The 26,186-nt window shown below is 30.6% G+C and overlaps 1 protein-coding gene across 48 annotated transcripts in view; it reads right to left on the bottom strand.

Moving 5' to 3' along the window:
* Nucleotides 1–26,186, bottom strand: part of mtd (TLD domain-containing protein mustard) — a 244,750-nt gene that overhangs the window by 25,644 nt on the left and 192,920 nt on the right. For 8 of the 48 annotated variants that reach the window (XM_088190993.1, XM_088190986.1, XM_088190985.1 and 5 more), the window contains 18 exons: nt 20,071–20,136; nt 19,859–19,956; nt 15,839–15,900; nt 14,865–15,000; nt 14,710–14,796; nt 14,535–14,638; nt 11,675–11,868; nt 11,537–11,603; nt 11,294–11,476; nt 9,060–9,149; nt 8,377–8,556; nt 7,578–7,784; nt 6,249–6,400; nt 4,653–4,780; nt 906–1,068; nt 701–842; nt 583–639; nt 67–153 (listed from right to left, as the gene is read on the bottom strand). In XM_088190993.1, coding sequence (XP_088047119.1) covers nt 67–153; nt 583–639; nt 701–842; nt 906–1,068; nt 4,653–4,780; nt 6,249–6,400; nt 7,578–7,784; nt 8,377–8,556; nt 9,060–9,149; nt 11,294–11,476; nt 11,537–11,603; nt 11,675–11,868; nt 14,535–14,638; nt 14,710–14,796; nt 14,865–15,000; nt 15,839–15,900; nt 19,859–19,956; nt 20,071–20,136 — 2,203 coding nt within the window. Of the gene's footprint in view, nt 1–66; nt 154–582; nt 640–700; nt 843–905; nt 1,069–4,652; nt 4,781–6,248; nt 6,401–7,577; nt 7,785–8,376; nt 8,557–9,059; nt 9,150–11,293; nt 11,477–11,536; nt 11,604–11,674; nt 11,869–14,534; nt 14,639–14,709; nt 14,797–14,864; nt 15,001–15,106; nt 15,326–15,838; nt 15,901–19,858; nt 19,957–20,070; nt 20,137–26,186 lie in introns of those variants that run through there. The other 40 variants (XM_088190997.1, XM_088190990.1, XM_088190991.1 and 37 more) reach the window with 15 other exon arrangements.

Here is a 26,186-nt window from a genome sequence, read left to right as displayed (position 1 = left end):
AGGGCGCAGTGTTAAGTTACTACTACGGGGTATGTTCGACCGGTTGCGGTCGATTGGTGATCAAACCTCGTCTCTGGAATGCTCGTCTGAGTCTCCCGACAGACCTTGGCTCTTGAGAATGGAGTAGATTTTGACGTAGGGCGCCTTCAACAACTAACGACCGGGAGGACGACAAAATGATTTCAAGTTATTTCCTTCGAACATGATGATATTAATTCGAGACATGAGGCGGAATGAATTATGGGCTGTGACGGTGTGACAGTGTGTGATGGATCGATGTGAATGAGAGACAATGTTGAGAATGTGTGACGAATAGTGGCAAATTTTGGAAAGCGTCGACGTTATGCACTCATGACGAATGTAAAAATGACATTGTAATGAGTTGTCAGTCATTGAAAGGAATTGGTCACTAACACAATTAATCCATCGGTATATTTATATCATTGTAGAGTATTTCTGGTGATATTCGATGATAAATGACTATGATATATAATTTTATTATTATATAATAACGCAGATCATTAGTATTGATCGATAATATACACAATGTCAATAATGAGGAATATTGAGACAATGACTCACCTCCCACGATTCTTTCGAAAGATCGCCCACTTCGCCTTGACTATCGGAGCGTTCTCCCTAAACAAAATACAATTTGATTACAATTTTATTCACCCTATATAAATAATACGGAACGCACCTTTTTGCCAGGTTCTCCAACTTCATCGTCAGATAATTCAGTATCACTATCGACGAGAATGTATCCCCTCTCTGTAACGTCGCCTAATTCACCATACAATTCAGGCACCCAGTGGTTAAGAAATTTGTAGAGATCATCAACTCTGTAAAATAGTGTTCAAAATTTAGGTAGTGCTTTTCATTTTGATGTTTGTGTTTAAAAATACCTGTTTCTAGGAACGCTGAACCAATATTCGGGCCTCATCCTCTTGCGACCGTATGACATCAATGGTGTAGAGCGAGGAACTGCCCTGTTAGCAGGACGTCCCATTCTCAGCCTCAAATAAAGAGGCGGGTCATCGCAAGAACAAGCAGGTCTCGGGATAATTTCTGCAACATTACATCAATTAGAATAATCCATTTAATGAAAAAATGCACACAATTGAACCCATGTGCGGAAAGTTGTTATTAGGTAATGTCCTAAAAAGATATCGAGTGCAAGTGAGTATAAAATAATTTCAAAATTACCAAAGGAGTGCGACGAGAGATGCTTTGTCACCGATTTTAATTAAAATCAGCAGGGTTGGTGATATAAATCCTTTCGAGAAATGAAAGTCTCATGTTCGAGTTTTTCGTTGATCAAATACAATACATACAAAATGCAACTGAAGAATTTAAAAACTTTGGGTCAGAATAAATATCAAATCTCGGTCAGAATTTTATTAACAGCCTGGTTATATTATTTAGGAGTAAAATAAATATCAAATGGTGTGAATAAAAATAGTGTACGGTCAGAATAAAAATATAGTACTATCAGAATTAAAATAATGAACGGTAGTAATTATATTATTCAGGGTCAGAAAAAATATCAAATGGTTAGAATAAAAATAGGACGATCAGAATTAATATAGGACGATCATGTGAATAAAAAAAATATTGTAACATTTATAAATATATATGGGCAATAAATTATACAGGATTATCTAAAAAAACTTAACAGTGAACGAAGCCACAAACTACTCTTTTTGGAAGGCAGCAAAATCAATAAAACAGCCGCAATTGCACATACCCCCAATAAAAGTAGAAAATGGAAAGTGGACAAGAAACAATAAAGAAAAAGTTACAGCCTTTGCTGAACATTTAGTAAAGGTTTTTAAACCATTGCCTGCGTCTTGCTCAGAGAACGAGAAGTGGATGATATTTCCTTTCTGGAGACTCCGTATCAACTCGATGTGCCTGTCAAGAAGATAACAATGAGAGAGGTCAAATCTGTAATTAAAAATAACCTCAACGCAAAAAAAGCACACGGAGATGATCTAATTAGAGGAAACATATTAAAGGAACTTCCAGATAATTCAATTAAAATGATCACATTTATTTTCGACTCATCTTTGAGACTCCAATACTATCCAGCTCAATGGAAGACTGCGAAGGTTACAATGATACCAAAACCGGCAAGGGATTCACAAGACCTAAAATCATATAGGTTAATAAGTCTTCTGCCCATATTAACAAAAGTTTTCGAAAAACTGTTGCTCAGAAGAATTAGACTCGTTTTATAGAGAAAAAAGTTAGTTCCTAGTCATCAATTTGGTTTTCTTCAAGAACACAGCGCAATCGAACAAGTACACCGAGTGGCGGATGAAGTGAATCGAAGCTTCCATGAATGGAAGTTCTGTTCAGCTGCGTTTCTAGACATCAGCCGGGCGTTCGACAAAGTGTGGCATGAGGGCCTGCAATATAAACTAAAAAATGCAATCCCCTATAACGTGTATGTGACGCTTAAGTCATATAGGAATGACAGACAATTTCAAGTCAAATAGTAGGATGAAGCGTCAGCTCTTCATAAAATAAGATCGGGAGTGCCTCAAGGCAGTATGCTTGGGTCGATAATGTACCTATTATAAACAGCAGACCTACCAACAACTAGCGAAACTTTTGTAACATTTTTGCAGATAATACGGTCGTTATGGTCTCACATGAAGATCCAAACAATGCATTTAAATTTATACAGGAACATCTGAATAAAATTAAAAAAATGGCTAAAATTCTGGAGAATCAAGGCAATCGAGGAAAAATCTGTTCATGTGACATTTACCATGAAAAAGGACACATGCCCACCAACCCAGTTAAATAATATTATATTACCACAAGCAGATAGAACCCAATATCTGGGGATGCACATGGACAGAAGAGTCACATGGAAGACCCATATTAGGATTTGCCATAAGAAAATACTATTGGCTACTAGGGAGCAGTGGCATAGCTAGGGTATGTGGTGCCTGGGGCGATGCTTAAAATGGGCATAAAATCAGCATTTCTTAAAATAATTAATTGGTTATTGTTAAGCTCTTGCTATTTGTAGATATATATATTTTAGTGCATTTAGGGTTAAGTACTACACTAGACAATCCCATCGCAAATATGCCGCCCCTAAGCAAGTGCCGCCCGGGGCGGCCCGCCCCCCTCGCCCCACCATAGCTACGTCACTGCTAGGGAGAAACTCTCAGTTATTAGTTGACAATAAACTGCTCATATACAAGGCCATCATAAAACCGATATGGATATACAGGATACAACAATGGGGCTCAGCAGGCAACTCTAATATACGTATATATAATCCAAAGGTACCAAAATAAAATGCTAAGGATGATATTGGATGCCCCATGGTTTGTTGCAAATTAATACATCTACCGGACCTGAATATGGCAATGGTGAAAAAAGAGATCTACAAGACAAACATGAAATATAAAGAAAGACTGACAAATCATCCTAATCAGCTTGCGAAGGATTTAACAAAAGTCCAATACAGAAAACGCCTGAAGAGGAAGGAAATTTTATAAAGTAAAGGCTAAAATGATATTTTCAGTTGCGAAGTGAATCGCTGATGGGCGATTCACCTACCTGCTACTAAACGGACAAACAAATTGTTTAATGTTCCATATGGACAGATAACAAATTTTACATATACAAAAAAATATTTATTTTAGAATGTCTTATAAAATATCTCGCTCGCAGGTTAGGTGCGAGTGAGCGAGCGTTGATAAGAACATTGAAAACCCCATAAATAACCTCAACGAATCTATTTAATTGTATGTAAGATGCAAAGTTATTCAGAGTAACACTCAAAACCAAATTTGCCCCTTTTGAATTTGGCTTGAAAAATGCATGTCATTTAATTAAATACGAATCTTAATGAAATCGTAATATTAAAAAAAAGCCGAAGTGATGTCCTTGATTCAAAAACAGAAATTCTCAGGTTATCCCTCAAATAAAATCTAAAAAAAACAGTCTCGAATCTAATTGAAATATGTCATTTCAGTAAAATCATATCGAAATATATTTTCACCGATAGATATATATTTTTACCAGTGAAAATATAAATTATCTGGTAGGTGCTAGTAAATTATATGATTTAAACTAATCCATAAGTAGTAATATATATATTTACATACTTATCGTTATTTATTTACATGCAATGTTTAAATGAATTTGTATTTTTCAGTATATAAATTATATTTTCACTAGTGAAGTCAAAATACATTTTCACTAGTAGGTATATATTCTTAATAGCGAAAATATAGCTCAACTAATAGGCACTAGTGAAATTATATGCTGCTCTAAAATATATATATATATATATGAAGCGCAATTTGACAGTTGAAAATCGTCCATTTGCCATTCTAACCCAAACATAATCTAACAGAGGTTCTAAAACAAATAATAAATATAGAACTTTCACTAAGTCAACGCCAAAATACAAACTCAAAACACAATTATCTCTCAGGGGAAAATAAGCAGAAGAAGAAGTACAGACAGATGTCACATCTCGCATATTGCTTCATAGTTTTTCTGCACTTGCAGTGGGAACGCTCGGTAACGAGGCTTTAACGCCACACTTAGAAAAGATCTTCAAAATAAAAGCGTAAGAAAACTGTTCCGCATGTGGGTTTAATTAAAGATCGAATACTTACTGTCTAATGAGCGAAATAGGTCAGGTTTGTCATCGACTGATACCATACTTCTATAGTCCAGTCGTGGTGGTGGATTTTGAGGCACTTTCTTACTATCGGTTTTTCCAAAGCCACCATAGGAGCTCCGTCTGTAAACACGTTGGAATATTAAAAAACGTATACATGATTTCGATCAATAGACAACATTTATTTTAATTTTAATTCAGGATGTTTATTGATTGTTTATATTATATTATCATTTTAATAAGTTTATTTATTTTTTTAATAGGAGTCAAAAGCAAGGTCTAATCATGCAGGTTTATTTGAGATTTTTTAAAGAATTTGTTTATTCATTCTTGCATTAACAGAGTTTTTACATGCTATATAATAAATTCACAAGAAAACATACAAGTGTGCAGTCGGAAGCACAATATGTGTGATATACATAATAAAATTTTATACCGCCGTCGTAAACCTGCAAAACTGCAAATTAACAATTTCAGCAGTTGTATCGACATGCAGGTCTAAAAGATTTTATTCGATAAGGTGCTCAAACTATTATTATAAATTTTGTTATCTAAACATAAAACATTGATTGCTCTTTAACATGACGACTAAACGTGACGGAGACGAACATGCACGGGAAAGTGATTTATGAATGAATCGATGGTCGTACAACTGCTTTGATACATATTATTTATACAGTTTACATTGACACACACACACACACACACGCACACACATTTATATATGATACGATTAAAACATATGATGAAAGCATTAGGGATGTAAGACTTTAGAAAGAGTTATAGAAAGAGTATAATTATAAGAAAATAGAAGACAAACATTTAAAAACTATACATATGTATTTAGAAGGAGAGACGTTTTTTCAATGATTGCAGCATGATACACGTAACAATAAACTAACATATATTTTATATAAATATATACGTATATATTATACTTTAAAACATATCTAACATACCCCGATTGCGTAAACATTGAATCGTGGGCCGCTTCCTCTGACGGAGTTTTACTTAAAAATAACCCTGTGCCCAATTCGACTAAGTTCATAGGCGAACTGTACATTTATTATGAATGTTTTTTTTTTGAGTAGTGTATAATCAGATAGAAAATAATAATGTGATGCGAATGTCGTGGCGAATTTGTTAATAAAGGAATGATATAACGTTTCGATGTGAGAGGCATGAATAGTGATTAGTTTTTAGTTTCATTTTCCAATCCAGATGCGGTAGGCGTTAAAGAAAAACAGAAATACATAACGTCTTAAATATATTACTTTTACGTATATATAAATTTACATTATTTCCTCGATTAGGTTATGAAATCGGAATGAATCAGCAGTGTCATCGTCGCCAAAAAGCGTATTCATACAAAGAATGATAGATATGTAGCGTATTAGAAGTACATGTGTTGTAATTTGTTGTCATCATCTATGTAAAGCGACTTCTGCTTATTATATTATTTAAGATGTAACACGCTACATATATGCAAGTGATTGACATTGATTTTTGCGCGAGGATTAGTATCGTTACATTCAATTTTATTCGTATTATACATAAGTTGATATGGTTGAAATGAATTTTATGTGCATACCTGCTAAAGACTTTGTAAAATACGTTGCCAGAATTATGGCTATCGGCTGAAGTTGGAAGTGAGTCAGCTTGTGATCCGCTATTGCTACTTCCAGTACCGTCTCCAGCGAGACCTTCCATCCAAGACAACGGATACGAAAGACGCTTCAGCATCTTTTAAAATATGAAAAAATATAATACCAGTATCATAACCGTGGCTACATAATTTTAAATATTTATTATACATACTCATTATATATATTTAAATTTAAAAATCGATTTTACAGAGTAAAAATAATATTATTGTATCTTATAAAATCAGACAGTATAGATTTACCATCAATGTAAAATTAGAAAAGTAACATGTTAATTGCACTTTTGTATAGGAGCCGTATATGTAACATATGGCAAGATGTGTTAAATGGCATAGTTAACATGTTTTTGTCATTGTCCTCAGCTAGATGTGTTTCGACGTTTATTTTTTATGAATATATATATAAATATCAAAATTACATTAATTACAAAAATTATATAGCAAAAAATACATCAAGAAGTGCTCAAATGTATCTGTAGAAGAATTAGAGATGAATTTAGGCGGCAAATTAAATGGTCAGTAACTTATCAGACACAGTTAGTAAGTTCTCATTGTGGAAATAAGAAATTAATTATTTTTAATACATAGATATTTGTAAACTATTTTATTGAATGGATTATAATGTTATACTTGCTCAGGTAACCTCACATAGTGAAAGTTCTAAAACTAACTATAGTTTTTCAACTTTAATTAGCTTAGGTTTGGGTTTTAACAGCATATGACGTTTCACAACTGGCAAAGTAATTTTAATAGACATTTTAGCGCCTATCAGTTCAATTATATTTTCGCTTGTAGAAATATATCTACCAGTGAAAATGTATTCAAATATGATGTCACTGATCCAGTTAGTGAAATTATATTTATACTTGTGAAAATATAAGTTCACTGAAAAATATACATTCACTGCGACATATATACTAGTATCACAAACGTTTAAAAACCAACAGAGAGTAAATAAACGTAAAATTAAATTAGGTATTATTCATCTATTACCTATGATTAATTAAAAAGGTTAATCCTAAATATTTATGAATTATCGTTTTCTAAAAAGATATGGAAAAATGTTTGAAATTGTTCAATTATGATATTTTGTTATTTGAACTATCTAATCAGATTTTTGCCACAAAGATACGATAATTTTATTTATATAAGTGTTTAATTTACAAAACTGATTGCAAATTTCTCAGTTTCTTTCTTATAAGTATATCAGTAATTTTCATTTTGAAAACTTGCTGAACATTCATCATATTATATTACCTTGTTCTTCTTGTCGACTTTCGAAGGGTCTTCTTTGGAAGAATCTTGACTACTGCTGTTGCTGTCCAGAGAGAACGATACACATTGTTTTTTGACACGTTCTTCCGATGACATCGGTGGAGCGGAGAGTGGCGGATCCGAAGCTGGCATGATAGAAACTGGAGGGACCCAGTCCTGTGATAAAACTATATCAGCGTCGCTATAAACCTGCACAAAAAATAGCAAAAGTTCATTGAGGCACCAGTTAGGCTCAATTCTATTTTTCATGTATAAAAGTGAAAGATTAAAAACAATGAAACAATGACTTCGTTAGCATTCTGTCACTCAAAACGAGAATAAAATTTACAATACAATACGTTAATTTATGTCTGTATACATTTCTCATATTAAGCTACAGATCGTTTGTAATACGTATTAGTCTTGCTATCACGAAGTTTCTTTTAGTAAATTTAGTAATAAAATAAAGTATAATCATATACTATTTGATGATGAAAATCAGATATAATGACTATTAGATAATAAGCCTAAATAGCATTATATCTTATTTACGATCATGTGTAATGTTTTCTAAAATACTTATAATTAAATTTGCGACATTGTTGAAAACACAACATTAACGGCAATGCTTTGTTGAACTAATTTGGCAAAAATCTACTGAATTGTTTAAAAATCAAATTAATATTCTACAACATTGAAAAAAGCTCAATACTTACCTTGAATCTTAAATTAAATTATTCAATACTTTTTAGTATTATTAAAACCTGTTTAAACCCTGTTAAGTATATAAATGTGGATTAACCTTCTTCGTGTTGTTTGGGGTGATATTTGGTAAGGGTTCTCTTATGTCAATTCCAGAATCGTGACAGGATAATTTGACGAGATGCAGAGCGGGTAAGTCGACTGCTTGCCGGGGAGGCGGATTAAGAATCATTTCCGGTTGGTCTTCTTCTCTAATGCAGTCAGCGGAAGAGGTAGATACCTGTTATATAACGGTACGTAATATAGTTTAACATGCCAATCTGGTAAATATTTCATTATTGAAATATATATTTTACGACGAGCATAATTTAAAACTTGGACATTAGACTACTCTGCTAAGTACCAGATTCGCTCTGTGTAATAAAATATATACGAAACAAATCAAAAGCGACTATGTAATATAACTACGAATAAATATAAATAATAACACTATGCATGCCAGATGAGTTCGATAACTTTCCATGTCGATACTATGACTATGTTCAAATCGTCTCAAAACAAATCATGATAATAAAATTTGCATTCAGTTTCACTTAACTACGACTAACGATAACTTCGTTACCTAATCATAATTTAATCACAGGGCATAGTTTAGTAAGCAAATCAATAGAGGAACGTACATTTCAATAATTAAATATGAATAATAATATTTATGACTCATTGTTTTAAGATTTTGAAGTATTGTCGATCAGAAGATAGTCGATGATGTGCCGTGATATTTACCTCGCTCGAGATGTCGATAGACATCCTTTCTTTGCTAGGCACAGCCCAGTGATGGTCGAGCAGTGATCGCCTTCTCTCCTCGGTTGTTTGCTGTGGGGAAAAAACACAGTTGCTAAACGGCTACAACTACAGCTCTAGAGCGTATGAATTTCTGTGTAATAAATATATATTCGACACACAATGCTTGCCAATTATTCATATGAAACTTGATTATATAAATATATTAGGAGTACCCAAAATTACGATCTTCTTATTTTTTGTAATACTAAGCAATAATAAATTTACACGATTAGTGATTTGAACACATGAAAGTATTGATAACATTCACCATATGCAAGTATAAACTACGTCAATAACATTATGATTTTCATAGTGGACAAAAGTGAGTAATTGAAATTTTATCACCACTTTTTACTAGCGTATATTGATGAAAGAATTTTTTACATTCCATAGAAATTCTATAACCTTTTGGCAATTAAAATAAAAGTTTACATAACTTCTCTTTAAGACCTAATATAAATGTGAATTATATTGAAAGCTATTAAACTGTTCCAAAATTTGTTAAGTTGTACTCGAGACAACGGTCGCCAACCTTTCGGACGTTATGGACCACTAAACTCGAAATGTTGAATCTCGCAGAGCACAACCATGCTCTTTTTCATAAAAGTAACATTCTTAATATAAAATGCTACTTGTTTAGTGCTCGTCCACTTATTGCCGCCACAGTTAATAGCGACGATCTGGAGGTATAATTATGATCAATGCGCTAGAGTTTAAACAGTTTGCAACCTGTCATTTAAGCCAGTTTGAGACGGCCGTTAAATATTTTGCATATAGTTGCATCGCTAATACTGGATAATAGATTAAGCCTTTAATTAATGCGCAATTTAATCAGGCGAAAATTTAAAAAGTCGAATTTTAATATAATAAAACATTTTATTTAACAGATTTTAAGTATATTCAAATTACTTTACAGACCACTACAATTTTTTCACGGACCATCAGTGGTCCGCGAACTACTGGTTGGTGAATGCTGCTATAAGACGCTGTGGAATTATAGTTACGCCAAAATGTTGAATAAGATGTGTATCATAAAAAGGATCGAGGACTAGAAGGGGCGTTGGACTCCTCCCTTTCCCCGATGCTATATAAACCAGAAAACTGCCATACTATGCAATTTATATTTGAAACTAAACTTCCACTTAGACTATCACTTCACTTCCAACTTGGAATATATGAGAATCTAGGGGAACTCACATCGAATTACACTGAATCAATCGAAAAAGCAGTCAAAGAAAAATAAATGTGTGTAGCAACCAGGTAGCGCAGAAGAGTATTTTTGTTTCTACTCCTTTTTTTAAGAGCTCCATGAAAGATATTTCTGAAGAATTGCCTTCTGATCTATTGTATATATACAAATATCTCTCTTGAACCAATCACATCTTTATATGCTTTCAATTTTAAACGCAAAGTATGGACTGCTGGTTCAGATTATATATTAATAATGTTTCTATGCCTTTTTAAGTACACCTAATACACAATATTTTTTGGTAATTTTTAATTTGATTCTGCCAAAATAAAGCAGAAATCAAATATTATTATAAAAATATGTAATTATTTACAATTGTATTACTATTTATATTCAAGAGTAGTTGTCAAATAAATAAATAATATTATTATTCACATACAGATATGGCTTGGTTTGCATAAATTTAACACATGGAGCACATTGCTGCCTACTAGCTAACTAGCGGTCTAGTACAGTGAAAGCCTATTGACTTTTAAATAAACAATAGAAAATGGTACACGATTTGAGCTTAATAAATATTTATAGCTTGTAAATAAAAAAAATAATAACTCATCTACCATTAACTATACGTATGCGATTTACTTATATGGAATATTCAACTTTATAAAAGCATTTTGTCTTAAATATTTACAAATAAATTATAGACAAAGTTGAATATTTCATTAAAGCAAACTTATCTTTTCAATGTTTGTTTCTTTGATTATCCACAACGATATAAATTTAAAATAATATTTATATCCTTGATGGATGTGTATGTATTATTGTGAAAAAACAATAATGTGCACATTTGCAAGTTGAACACTAGAAGCACACTTACGCATACTTGTGAATGCTCGATTAAATTTTACATTTTCCCTTACAATCTATTCGCCATTCACAAACATTGTTTGTATTTTTGCTCGGACAACTGTCAACTGCGACAAACCTGAGCGCTGGTCGGCGTAACGAGTTCTCGGTCGAAAGCCTTAGGAAAAGCATCTCCGCCTCTTTCTCCGGTCTCGGAGCCCAAAGCTCCTTCGTCAGCTGACGTTCTACCCTCCATGGCGCCAGTCCAGTCAGATAAGTCACCGTCGTTTGCCGTATTCACTAATTCCGGGAATGTTTCGTCCTGCAAAACGTCATCAATTAACAGCCATAAAAGATTTAAATGCGATAATTCCATACATACCTTTACCAGAGAATCTTTTCCTGGTGAATTGTTTTTGTTCATATAGTATATTTCAGGTTTTTCACCTCTGTAATTGAAAATAAAATAATTAGCATAGACAAAAAAATGGTTGTAAGAGCAAAAATGTTTTTAAAATACCTGGTGATGTTAGGATTTGAGTCGTGGGTTCTCATATGTGCAATGTCATAGTAAATCGCGGCATTTACTACGAACTCCATTGGAGCGATCACACCGTACGATTCAGGACCGTGTTCTAATACTAAGGGATCAGATACGTTCGGATCAAACATAACAGCGTTAGGAGTAACGAGTAGTACGCCGGATACGACACCCTGAAGTTAAAAATATATTTTTTTAATAATTAATTTTTTCGATCATTTCGCACCCCTGGAAGAACATATACATTTTATGTATATATACTAAAAAAAGTACAATTGCATCATTGTTCTTTCGGAGGTGCGATATTATATCACATACAATAAAATGCGTCACAATAATTGTTAGAATAGTAAAAGATAAGATTATATCGCAATAAAAATAAAAATTTAAAAATAATTGCAATATAATATCTTAGAGAATAAATTAAATTAAAACATTAATTTCAATACGACAATATGATATTATTTAATACCTTCGAATGTCGATTGAACAAATAAAAACTAAATCCTCAGTTTCAATATCGAGTTAGTTTTGTTTGAAAATATTTTTAAAACAATTAGTTTTTATATACATATATTCTATTTGGCTCATTAGTAATGGTCATTTGCCACCCCCTTCACCTTAATTTAATAAATACTGTATAAAATGTGGTAAAATGCAACACAATTTTTAAAATACGAGGGCGAGTCAAATAAATATCTGAAAAGTCTAATATAAAATCAAAACATTGCTCTTTTTCCATGTAAATTGGCAGCAGTGTTACATACAGATAGAGTTTCAAATCGAGCATTTGACACAAAGACACAAAAGTAGCTTAAAATGGCCACTGCATTTCCAACATGCTTATGATTCGTTTTTTTTAATTAGTATAGAAACAAATTTCATCAAAATTAATCAACGAATATGTATCCAGAACGGTGAAGCATGTCTGTCACTCTAGCAAGTGTACAAGTGGATTAGAAAATTCTGAAATATATCAACAGCTGGGGAGATTACTGAATAGCACCAAAATAAATATCCTCACTTCTGGAAACATAATACCATATCTTTCATGGTGTTGTACATTCCAAAAAGTGTCACACCGACTAAACTGAAAGAATGTATCGACATTTGCAGTAAAGATTTTGCTCACTCTCTTTTAAGATGACTCAAGAATCATCTCCTTCTTGGACTATTGCCCGTCAGATAGTTAAACATTCGCCGTTCTTGTCTCCGGAGTAAAGAGACTTATTTGACTCCCCTCGTATTGAAAAATATAAAATTCTCCAGATATCCAATTGTAATTAAATTTTTAGATTAACAATCGACTAGATTATATGTAAAAAATATTAATTCATCTAAAATTTCTCTGATCTACTAATTTTTATTTTTAGGTATTTTAGGTCTGACCAAAAGAGAATCTGATAAATAAATCTTTTAATATTAAGAAAAAAGGTAAACATCAATCAAGAGTTTCAAACATTTTGACAGATTGTCAACCAGCAGAAGACCCGAAATAAGTAAGTAAATGCAACATTAGTGATACAAAATAATAAAATAACAATTAGAGAGATTGAAGATTTAAGATTAGCGACATGCGCAAAAATCTCTGATCTATGTATCAAACGATCAGGATCACCTATTGTACAAGACTTGTCAAAAGGGTAATAAAACCAACTGGATTTGTGTTTCCTTAAATTTATCGAGAATTAGAGTCACTTTATGCCTTCAACGCAGGATAAAAGAAACAGTTATGCATCTTCTTTCCAAAAGCAATAAACGGGATCTATAGTGCCGATTCAAAGAATATGCACTTACATTGTTAAATTGTACATTAGAGCACAGTTTTATACAAATTTATACAATCCCAAAATCATCTGGATTAGTCAAAGAACAGAAGAATACTAGGGACTTTGGTCTCCTCCCTTTTCCTCTACTTACACCCAGAACATTCTTTATTTCATGTTTGAGATAAAGAATATAACTTTACTCAAATCTTTTACCAATTTGCTTCTGAATATACAAGAGTTCAACCGAGTTTACATGTAAGTGAAACTACACCCAATCGTCTGGATAATTTTTTTAAATTTCTTGAGTGGCAGTCTTTTTAAAAAAAATTGATAGCTCATGGGCCCTATTAATATTTAATATTTAAATTAACTACAATTAACTTACAGGCTATTGTTAAAACCACTTCACCCTCACTTTATTTTTAATTTTTTTTTAAAATGAATCACTTTTTTTAATTATTAGTTAAATTTAATTATAAAGTAAAAAAAAAATATTTTTATAATATTTTGTGTAAAAATACAAATTTAAAAATGATCAATATTTAGAAATAAACGTTTAAAAGTGATACTGCTTTATTTTGAATCCTGTAAAAAAAAGGTTTAAGTAGCCATTTTGTATTGTGTTATAAAACAATAAAAGGAATAAAAACAGATGGAAGTTTAAGAATCACAAAAACAAAATTTTAGTTAACAAAAAAATTATTCACAAATCACAAACACGATAATGATTGATGAATAATTTTTTCTCTATTTATTACGATTTTACGATCCGTTCCTTAAAATATATGTCAGTTCAGAAAGAGACAAGGTTTAATGCTAGTATTATTTATGGCTTAAGATGCCACCTTTTTTTGATCAGACCTCGTATATAAAAAATTAGAGATTTTTCTCTATAATGTTACCATTACCATTAATTGCATTTTATTCTTCAAATATTTAATTTTTACTCTAATAAAAGTATATAAAAATTGTCCAAGTCTATCGTTATTGGTAGTTTTTTATCTACTTTGAAAATAACAAAGCTAAACATATAATTACATCTAATCAAAAATTGATATCAATATATATACCTGTCCATCAGTTATATGTCTAACGTTAATTTTCAAGAATCGTTGTGGAGCCGCTGGCGATGAAGGCGGTTCTGGTGAAGATGGCCGTAGATTATCAAGAAGATCTAAAAAATAATCAGTGTCATATCCTAGAGCTTTTTATAATTAAAATAAAGCTAAAAATATTAAGAACAACCTTTCTCTTGTGAAGGAAGTGTTTGTTGAGAAGAAGTGTCCGATCCACCTTCCCCGCCTTCCGAAGAATTACCTTCTTTACTTCCATCTAAAAACACAAAATGAATAATAAAATACAGTTATTAATTATGTGATTATTATATTAATAAAACTAACCTTCACTTTTATCGGGAACTAATAGATTTTGTCCAGGGAATATAAAATTGGTACCTAAGCGATTTATTTTACTTAATTCTGAGGGCGTTGTGTCGTAGCGTGCCGCAACCGACGTAAGGGTGTCTCTGTCACGCACCTGAAAAAGTTAGCAATTAACATTTAGGAATGTCACTTTAAATAAATCGAATCTGTTTTAATGCATTTAAAATTGTAATTTAGATGTTCTGGTAAGAATAAGATACCGGAGGTTCTGGTGCAATATTATTTCCCATAATGTGAATAATACAACATTAAAATCCAAACACAGGTTATATAGTTATGGACAAACACATTAAACGAGTGATAGTGTATATTTTTTACGATTGTTCATGTACGAACACAAGCAAAACTAGACAATAACAATGAAATCGGGCTAAATGTATCATTACACGTATGCAAAAGAAGAAGGTGTGTGAATAACTGACGCTGTCTGCATATGGAACAACTTGAGGGACGTGCGCACTTGGAATGACTTGTTTGTACAGTTTTATTTACCTTTGTTATTAGTCAAGCGAATGGAAGGAGCTACAACAACTGGCACATGTATAATTTTTATGTTAAAAATCGAATACATGATTGTTGTTGTTATATAACTTTGACAGATTGAAAATATAATACAATATTTCTTATAGAGTACGATATTCAATACTTTAAAATTCAAAGTTGTTAAGATTCATTAAATCAAGTTATAAATACCTCTCCGTAAACTATTCTATAAAAATACGACAGCATCTTGCAGAGATCTCACTAAAACTGTACTCTCTATAGACTCAATACACATCACACATTTTTCGGAACGCTAACATGTTAAAGCAACACTGTGTAATGAGGCATGATTAACCTTTAATATTTATCGGCTTATCAAAAATCTTATCTAATCAAATATTAAATAATATATTTTATTTATAGCAGGAATGTACAATATGCATACTTACAACGTATGATGTGGTTTTGATCGGCGGCACAGGTGGTATTCTCTTAACCGTTTCGTCCTCATCTGAAAAATATAATTGTATCTATTGAGTGATATTATCAGGGCTTCGAACGTTATTTTCTTCATTTCGGTTAAATTGAAAAATAATATATCTGTTCGGTTCCGGTTTTCGTTTTTTGGTTCAGCTCCATGTGATTGATTTTTAAATGTTTTTATTTGTATTAAAAAATATTTTCTACCATAATTTGGAACATTTTATTCCGTTTTTTGTAATAAGCATACTACATGAAATGATACAATTATATAATATAAATAAATAAATAATAATAATTATTAATTAATAAAAGGTATAATAATTATGATAATAATATAATTTATTAAAAGAAACATATGAACGAAACATATGCAAACTAAACAAATTCGTAGTTACCTCTAATTATTAAAATAGCTTTCAATGTATTTTCATTTAAAAAATACTTTAAACAAGAGAAGATTCTTTTAACACAAACTTGTGTTGCTCGAGGTCCTAAAATTACCATTGCAATTTTGTATAAATAAGCATATGTAATTCTAAAAATTTTTAAATATTTTTATTGTCTAATCTTTGTACATGTTTGAAGTGTCCACATCTGTAGAAATAGAGAATTTATGTGTCTCTATTGATAATTCTTTACTTATTAAAAAGTCCTCTAAATCATCTACCTTTTCATCGGACGTTTCACTAGATGATTGTGCTTGTTCCTATGTAATTGAAATGTATTTCTCTAAAAATTGTAATTTGTTTAAAATATTTTAATTTTGCAGCTTGTACTTTTTTTTGACAGCATGTTTGAACATGTATAAAACAAAAATAACGTTTAATTCAGTTATATTAAAAAATAATTATAATTTTTAATTACAAATGTGTACATTTATATAAATATATGTACGACATACTGTGTTTCCTGGCTTCAACCAGGGTCAACTTATAGCGCCTAATATATTGGTTAATATCAATTATATATGTATGTATCGAAGGTGAAACATAATGTATAATGGGGTATCGTTTTTGTTGGATTCGCAATGATGGAATCAAACTTACATCAATTAATAAAAGAATAGAATAAAATAAAATTTTACTAGCACCTGCCAGATAAATTATATTTTCACTGATAAATATATATATATGTATATACCAGTGAAAATGTATTCCAATATGGTTTTGTGGCGACCACACAAATAGGTCCACATACAAAAAAGGGCAATTGTCTCATTGTTAATGACTATGACCAAAAACGTTCATTCATTAACAATGAGGCAAATATCATGGCACAAGAGGGATTTCTTTTGACCACACAACACGAGTCGTTAAGAGAATCCCTTTGCGACAAAACGGTCTTAATAAATCACCACATTGCAAACCCTTTCCGAAGAATTCGAAAAACTGGACAAGCAAAAAACTAGCTTTCGAAAATGTACATCCAATTTCTCGAGTTCTACAAAGCGACTGCAGCGATTGGCTAGAAGATCGATGCACAATCGTGATTGGCCAGCAAGCGTGCAACTGTTAAAGAATATAAGCCCGGACTCCGATGAGGAGAGGGCAGACGGTCTGAGGCACCCTACCAGACAGGCAGATGATCAGAGAGAGAAGATCTACCAGCAGCCATCCGGAGGGACCTGCCACGCACCCTCACCGACAGACCAGAAGATCATTCCTGGAACTCCCGAACCACCAACCGCTCGAAGAGTCACACCTGATACTCGCCGCACGCAGCCACAAGTACTCTGAGAATCATCTACTGGCACCACCACCTGCGCCACCTTCACCGCAGTTGGGAGAAACGTCACGCTGTTAATCGTCCATAGTCGAATGTGAATATAGCTTAATAAAAAGTCTATCTAGGATTCACACAAGTCTTATTGGCCATGAGGTCAACCACCTCTAGGGTTACGCCCCCTAAAATTTCATTAAAATGATTTATTAAAAAATATATATTCGGGATAGATTCGAGACTGTGTTTTTAGATTTTATTTGAAGGATAACATGAAAATTTCAGGAACAACAGTTCAGCTGTTTTTAATAATTCTATTTAATTAAGATCTATAGTATTTAATTAAGTGACATGCATTTTTCTGGCCAAATTCAAACCCCCAAATGTCGTCCCTTTAAGCTAAAGCTATAAACCTTTTAGGAGCAATGTGCAATACAATAGAGAAAAACAAAAGGGAAGCTTAGATTACATTCATATATACATACATATGTATGTACATACATAAAAAAGTTATTCTCCTGAGGATACCAAAACACATTTTCAGCGAAATTGCTACAGACTTTCAACTGAACAGAGGAAAATTCGTAAATAAAAAAATAATTATTTAGTTTTGTTAAAAATGGGTATCAACATATTTATATAGCAATAGAAAACTATGTATTATAAATATATAAAGCACGCGAATAGTATATTAAATTAAAATATGATGCTGAATGCGTTAACATAGATAAGTTACAGAATAGATGTAAAATAGTCGACATATGTTTACAGTTTTACGCAAGTAGCTTTTTCAAATAGTCGGTAATTATTTAATTATAGTTCCGATCTATTATCGCAGATAAAGTTTTCTTAGATTTTCCTAACCTCAAAGATAAATATTGTGATAAATAATTTAAAAAAATCTAGCATAGTGACATCTATTAATTGATAGCTGTAATAATAGTTTATAATTATTTAAAATATATGTCACTGATTTTAATTTGGTATCTCAACAATTATTGATTGTGTTTATCCCGCTGTAATGCATTGGACAACTCCTCCATATTGCATACAATAAATAAATAATTTTCCACTTTTCAACAAAAATATTACTTTAAAGAAATTTATCCTTTAATCAAAGATGCGATTATTGAAAGATCTGAAAACTATATCAATACATATAGGTTATCTACATCTCTTGCTATTATACAATGAATATTGATTACAGTGCTTCGTTAAAAGTAATATAATGAAATTTGGAACTGTTTAAGAAAGATGAATAAAGGATGGGTTTAGATTTATGAACTAGAACATATACCATTTTGCATATTTTAGTATTTAGTGGTCAGAAACAATGGCGAATATACAAGTAGCAAGTCGAAACCGCTACATAATAAATCACTTGACACCTGTATTCCATCCTTAAGCAAGAGTAAATACCGTGGCAAAAGTTATAACTATAATCTTTTAAAATATTGATGAAATGTTTAACTGGAAGGTAATAAATTTCCTGTTATAAAAATATTATTTACAAATATCATATTTTTGTTTTAAGTTACAGTAGCAAAGTTGGAGATTGCAATTACATGGCATATAGGAAAATAATAATGACTAAGAGATCAAAGTTCATAGGTTGATCTAAAAAAGAAAAGAGACTGTAAACACAAATTGTTAATAAATTAGCAATATCCCAAAATGGACATATAACACACTTGATTAATGCACAAAGCTTTAATAAATAAATAAACTTTTTGCTCATCTATCTTATTTACAATAAAACTATTTTATTATACACAAATTAAATGAATTGTTCATTGTTACTTTTTAGGACATATTTCTTGATATAAATGTGTTTTACATTAAATGCCTTCTGCTCTAAATTTTACTCAGTTACATTGTAGGGCCCTGAAGGAAATATAAACATTTCACTTCAACCTACTTATTGCTTGGATTTAATTTTTCATACACCATATTATTTAAGGGCTATGCAAAAATAAGTATTTTTATATTTCTATTTATTATGTATTCTTTATGAAGAACTGCCTTTTGATTTTATTATGTATATATGTGGCAACTACGTGTCAATCAAATCTATGAAGTTTTGGTTCCAAGAGTCCTCTTTCATCTGCCAGATATCAGGGATAATGAATTTGAGCCACAGTCGGGCAGTCACAGTCTTAGTTTTTTGCAAAAGAGCGTTACCATCGCAAGGTACGCACATATATTAGTGAATATAATAAACTCAAACTGAGCACAGGCAGTATGTATCTATTAAAATAAATAATAACCTTTTTGTACAGCGTCAAATCTTCCTTCAACCTTAGAACGAAGCGAGTCCAAGTCAAAATGTGGTCCGAAGCCGTGGTCGACTGATCTGCTTTTAGACCTGAAATTGCAATTACAAAACTCTTACTATTTTTATATCATGTTTACTGAACTATATATAAAGTTCTACACAGTACAGTTTTTAGTAAAGTTGATAGTACAGTCAAAATTTTACCTGCGATATGGTAGCTGTGAAATGCTCTCGTCACTACGGGAGAGTTGTTGGGATGCACGTCGAGACCTGCATGCAACAAGCAGATGCAAAACATTCACATGCAATTACTACATAACATAATTAAACTAAGAAAAACATCAAACAAAATTAAATAAATAATAAACAATATCACGAAAAGTTCAAGGTGGTTTGAAGCGTGTTTTGGTCGATTTTTAATTAACTGTGTCCATTGAAAGACGTGTTTGTGACACTAACATCTAATGACATGCTTGTTAATTATTTTGACGTAAAAATCTAATAGGTAGTTGCATATGAAATGTTGGTTCTCTGTGTAAGATCTGACATTTTATAAGCACTGACCTAATTGTGTAGTAAATTCATACGAGCATGTTTTGCAGATATGATCTGTTTTTACAGGACGCATTTGTGTGCATTTGTATCAAATGGAGTAGATTCACCGATAACCGCAAGAGTCAACTACGACAAACGACAGTTAATAAATCAATTAAGATTTTGCTCCTGTTGGTCAAGGTGACACGTCACCGTATAGATTACTCAAACTTAATGTTATCAGACGAATCAACATGGAAATTATCTCAGACATGTTTAATGGACGCCTGTTACTTATAAATTGCATAATTATAAAATACCAAATTGCACATAACTGACATAACGCACATTACAACTTAATCTTTTTACAATGTAAAGTCAGATGTAAATCTACAATCAATATGTATATCTATATGTAATAACAATAATCAAATGATGATCATATAAGATAGTATATATTATATATGTACATATGTGTGATATAAGTGAAGACTTTTTTATGTATGTTTATTAAAACGTATACCGTAATATGTTTTTTGTTTGATTTACAAAATCGGAAGCCAATCATCCGTTTACTACATTATTTGTTATTTTTAAGAAAAAATAATAATAAAGTTACTTTATTCATAGTAGTACATATATTGATAATAATTTATTATTTTGCTTTAGTCAAGTTTTGAACCATGCAATAAATCATCAATTAAATAATTGAAATATAATAGTATATAATTATATTTATTAATTTAGAAAAATATAATTATAATTTATTACAAACCGAATAAATTCAGTGTATATTTAACGTCGAACAGTAAAATTATTTATTTATATGTATTTTATAGTTACATTGATTATTCACACTATTACGATAGACACGGCAGCTTATTTAAAAGTGTAGGAATAATCTGTGTTCGTTACGATGCATTTTCTCAAGGACTTGCTAAAAGCTTATAAAACTAGTCTATTTTTTTGACAGTCAGTGTACAAAAAACATCAAGTGATTTTAAATTAATGGCACATACATATATCATTATAATTTAATAAGCTTTACATTAAATAAGTAAAATCAGTACAACCATAGTTACTAAATTATTGACAGTATATTTTTTTAAGAATAACGCCATCTATATTTTCTTAGTTGCACCATAAGACCCGAAGATAATATAGTAACACCGCCCCAGCCCTAAGACATTTCACTATCTTCGTGCTTTTTAAGGTTCCAATGAATGAATATTAAAGGTTAATATGTGTTAAATTTAAATCTGGTGAGGGAGAAGGGTCGGGTAAAGAGAAAAAATAGTATTAATTCTTTAAAATTGTAGTCGTACGGCGTAATACACACTCTAGGAAAATATTTTAATTTGCGGATGACTGCGTTTTCCGATTACCGCATAGCGGATTGACCACTCACAAGTCTCGAGTCGATATGCTGATGGTATTAGAAACGTTACAAATTAATTTTGCATAAAATAATTTGGTATTTAACAATAAGATCATTTAAACTACTAGATATAATTATTTACACTAAAACGCGTGTGTTTGTTACTTTAAACTTTAAAACAAACAGTTATTTAGCTTGGGTTATATTTGCACGGAAGTTTGCGACTCATCAAATGGCACCGTTCGTCATCTCTGAAAAGGAAACCGGAAAGTCGACAATGCTCGCAATTCTCATTGTTCTTGTCGTAATTGCTACTTTTTTTAGGTCGTAAAAGAGCTACATTGCCATGCTTCTGAACAGTGTCTCTTCGGTCAGCGGAGAAATTACAACATCTCCGACAGGAAATGAAACGGTCGAGAAGCGCGACCGCAAAAAAAGGGAAAATCTCCAGTTGTCATTCCTCTAGCGCTTGCCACCATATCAACGGGGGAGTCGTGAATTGGGAACAGAAAAAAACAAGAAAAATACATAAAAATAAATCGAATGTCAATGTGAAGATAGCTGTTTGGCTACAAGCGATAACCTCTGGCGAATTGTTCTATGAACTGTCTTAGAAGCGATTCACAATCGAACAAGTTGAACTTCTGTTGAATGGTTCATTAATTATAAAGAGAGAAAATAAAAATAAAAACAGTCTCAAATCATATACAGTCGACATAATACAATTAAAAATAAATTAATCCTAGTTCGGGGTCGAAGATTACAATGAGTTATCTTATTGCAACCAAATGTTATTTGATAAATTTAATTATGAAAACATTAAAAAATATATTTAATTACGCGACTTACGGGAGAGTATATATAACATACATAAATAAATATTTATATTTAATATTCATATTAGTATATTTTTTTCACAAATTTTTACATAATATATATGTACACATATATAATATATGTATATAAATATATTGATAGTAAATCTATATCTAATTTTATGAAGTATAGCAAAAATCTCGGGTAATTTATAAAATGTATGTATTACCTAATTAGTATTTTTATGGATATTAAATATAAGATAACTTTTGTTTAATTTGTATACTCTACGCTTATTTTTAACCAAGTGTTATATTAATAATTTAATAATATGATTATATGTATTTATAAAAAAAACGGTTTCGAATTAATTTTTTTAACAAGTAAAAAAATGTAATTATTATTATTACTATTACTATCATAACTACCTTTTTATGTACTTATTATTATTACTATTACTATCATAACTACCATTAAAAATGTAATTATTATTATTACTATTACTATCATAACTACCTTTTTTATTTAGGGTAATAGGGTCAATATACAAAATAATAATTTCAAATAGCTCAAAATGTATTTTTCATTAGAATTATAAAAATTGAAAAAATATTTATTAATATTAAATAAAATTGTAGAACACACATAAATAAATTTATAGATAATGACAAATTGTCTGATTTATTAAATAACAGTATTATTAATAACATTTTAAAGCAGTTTATAAATATATGTATATTTATGAATAAATTTTATTTTTTTATGAGTAAGACAGAAAACATTTAGTTAGCTTACATAATTTTATTGTATTATCCGTTTATCTTTCAAAGTACTACACTGGTAAATATATACATATGTAGTATATATCAGAAGTTCGCAAACGTTGAAGATAAGCTTTTAGTAGACGTTAAACATATTTACATAAACAAACATTTTTTGCTATTTTATGTATGCATATAAAAAGCAGTATTTTAACCCATTGTTATAAAATTATAGTATTTATGACGTAATAATAATAACAATAATATTATTTATTTTTATATAATTATCACGATAGCGATTATTTTCCAAGCAAGCAGTAATTATCACATTTATCATTGTTATTGTATTTAAAAAATATATATGACATAACATAAAATGGAGATTATTTTATGTGCATTTTTATTTATAACTGCAACCACTTGTCTAAAAAAAATCAATTAATAATTTTTGACATTAGACTTGCAAACTGTCCATAATTTTTTTATACCAAATAAAAATTTTCATTGAATTCACTAGAATCTTTGAATTTTAACATACTCTTCAAACGGTAAATCTAGTCGTCTGAAACATTCAACGTAGAACACATTTTTTAATTCTCTTTTTTATCAAACAAATATGAAATAATAATATAAATACTTCACAAACGCACTGTGGATGATGGTAATCACAGTGATATAACAACACATGATGATGAATATATTATTTAATATTAAAACGTCTATAAAATATAGATTAATCAAGTGGAATGCGAAGGTAAAATTCCGCTTTAATTCTTTGATCTAACAGTTAAATTTACATAATCTAGTGAAGGTTGTGAGGTAAGTTCATACAAAAAATATTATTTTAATATGTTAATATTATTTATATATATGATAATATACACACATCTATTTACGAACATTTATAGAGATATTTATTTGTCTTATTGAACGGCATTGACACGTAACCCGATACTAATTAATGTCAATCGAAGAAGACAAAGAGAAGAATGCGCTGAAGACAATGCATAAACAACTCTATCTAACATTGATACATAATATTTAGAACAGAGAAAAAGTGAATCAAATAAATAAAACCACTGTCAAATATTTTGGTATTTAGATTTGTGAATAAAAAATATGTATAAAACAGCGTACGTGTAATAGAACACATCGTCAACTATATAAGTTTTCACTATTGTATTTAAAATATTAAATACAAGCAAGTTTTGGAGATAACGAAGATAGATTAGATATCCTTTTTGTTCTTTAGTATATTATAAGCAATATTTATATATTATAGATTATATTTTAAATAAAGGATAATGAATAATCGATGACAATAGAATAAGTATTGTTTGTTTGGCATTTGATGTACTATATAGATATACACTTATACAAAGTATTTGAGTGAGAATATGATTCATAATAAAAGCAGTGAAAATCAACTGCCAAGAATTATAATAGAATTTTTAAAGCTTATTGAAAGTGAAGCAAAGAACGTGATTAATCATTCAGTCATAATAAATAAACGGAAACAATCATTTCATTAATAATAAAATTTTAATAATTAAAAATAGAATAATAGAATTAAAATAAATTGGGTAGGCTATACAATATTTAAATTCACAGAATGGGAGATTAATATTAAAATTTTCAGATTTGATTATATAATATATATTGAAAGAAAATAAACTTTTTTAGGAAGACGTTCATTGGGAAATTTCTTTGGAAGTGTTTTATTTCGCGCTTTTCCTTAATTTCTTAGAAGTATTAAGACATTCATTTTCTTTGCTTAAGATATTTTATAAAAAAGAATAAGCTTATATACGTTGCATTTTTTGAAGATATTTTTTTTTTAAGATTTTTTCAAGCATCATTTCGCCACGCAGCGAGAAATTGACAAAAATTTATGGAGAGTTTATTATTTATTCTGATATTATACTAAGAAAATTACTGGTTTTGAATTGATGAAAAATTTATCTGGTTGCGTAGAGAATATATTTACGATATTTATCAAATGAACTGCTATTAACCTTCAAACATTCTACGCAGCGAGAAATTTTTTGATACCATTAAGTCACGCTGCAGGAAATTTTAAAGATATTTTTATAAAAAAAAACGCAATTTAAATAAAAGTACAATTTATTTAGCCGTGCTGCAAAAAAATTAAGATATTTTTAAAGATTAAGAAATATTTTTTTTTAAATAATGTACTACTTTACGTAAAAAGTCATATGGTCGCGCAATAGGAAATTTTATTAATAGTGGAGACAACTGGCCCGGTATAAAGCTTATTCAAATTTACGCATTGACCGTGAGAAATAGAGTTAAAAGCGTAATAAATAAAATGCTAACAAGTGCACATTGTTACATTTTATATATGACGATCAGGGATCTAAAGAATTAGCTAAGAGCATCTCAAACGTCTATTCAGTGCTTTTCACTCACACAAAAAAATGCATTACATTGACAAACAGGTTGAATGCGAAATGACAAGTGCGAGGTTGCCAAATATAAAATATTCAAACTAAAAAGACGTTGGAAATAAACAAATTTAATTACATCCTGAAATCTCAGTAATTAACTGTCGCGTCGAGAGTGGGCGAGCAAGAAAACCTCGACTAAGCATATAATATATAAGTGCATAAATGTACTTCCACTAGTTACTCTCAACTTAAGATCAATATCTTCGTGGACTACCGGCAAAGACCGAAAAAGCAGCCGCTTCCCTCTTTACGTCAACTCTGGTGTAGTGGTGTTTGATATAAGCCTTTCGGTTTTAATATCTCTTATTTGATATATGGTCTGCATATAGTCTATAATGGGTGATTTCAAGTTGTTATGAATAT

Source organism: Plectrocnemia conspersa, unplaced genomic scaffold (assembly GCF_051122295.1).
Source record: "Plectrocnemia conspersa isolate PC_06_02 unplaced genomic scaffold, ASM5112229v1 ptg000008l, whole genome shotgun sequence".
NCBI lineage: Eukaryota > Metazoa > Arthropoda > Insecta > Trichoptera > Polycentropodidae > Plectrocnemia > Plectrocnemia conspersa.
The sequence above is the reverse complement of the archived record's forward strand: the minus strand, read 5'-3'. Positions and strand labels throughout refer to the sequence as shown.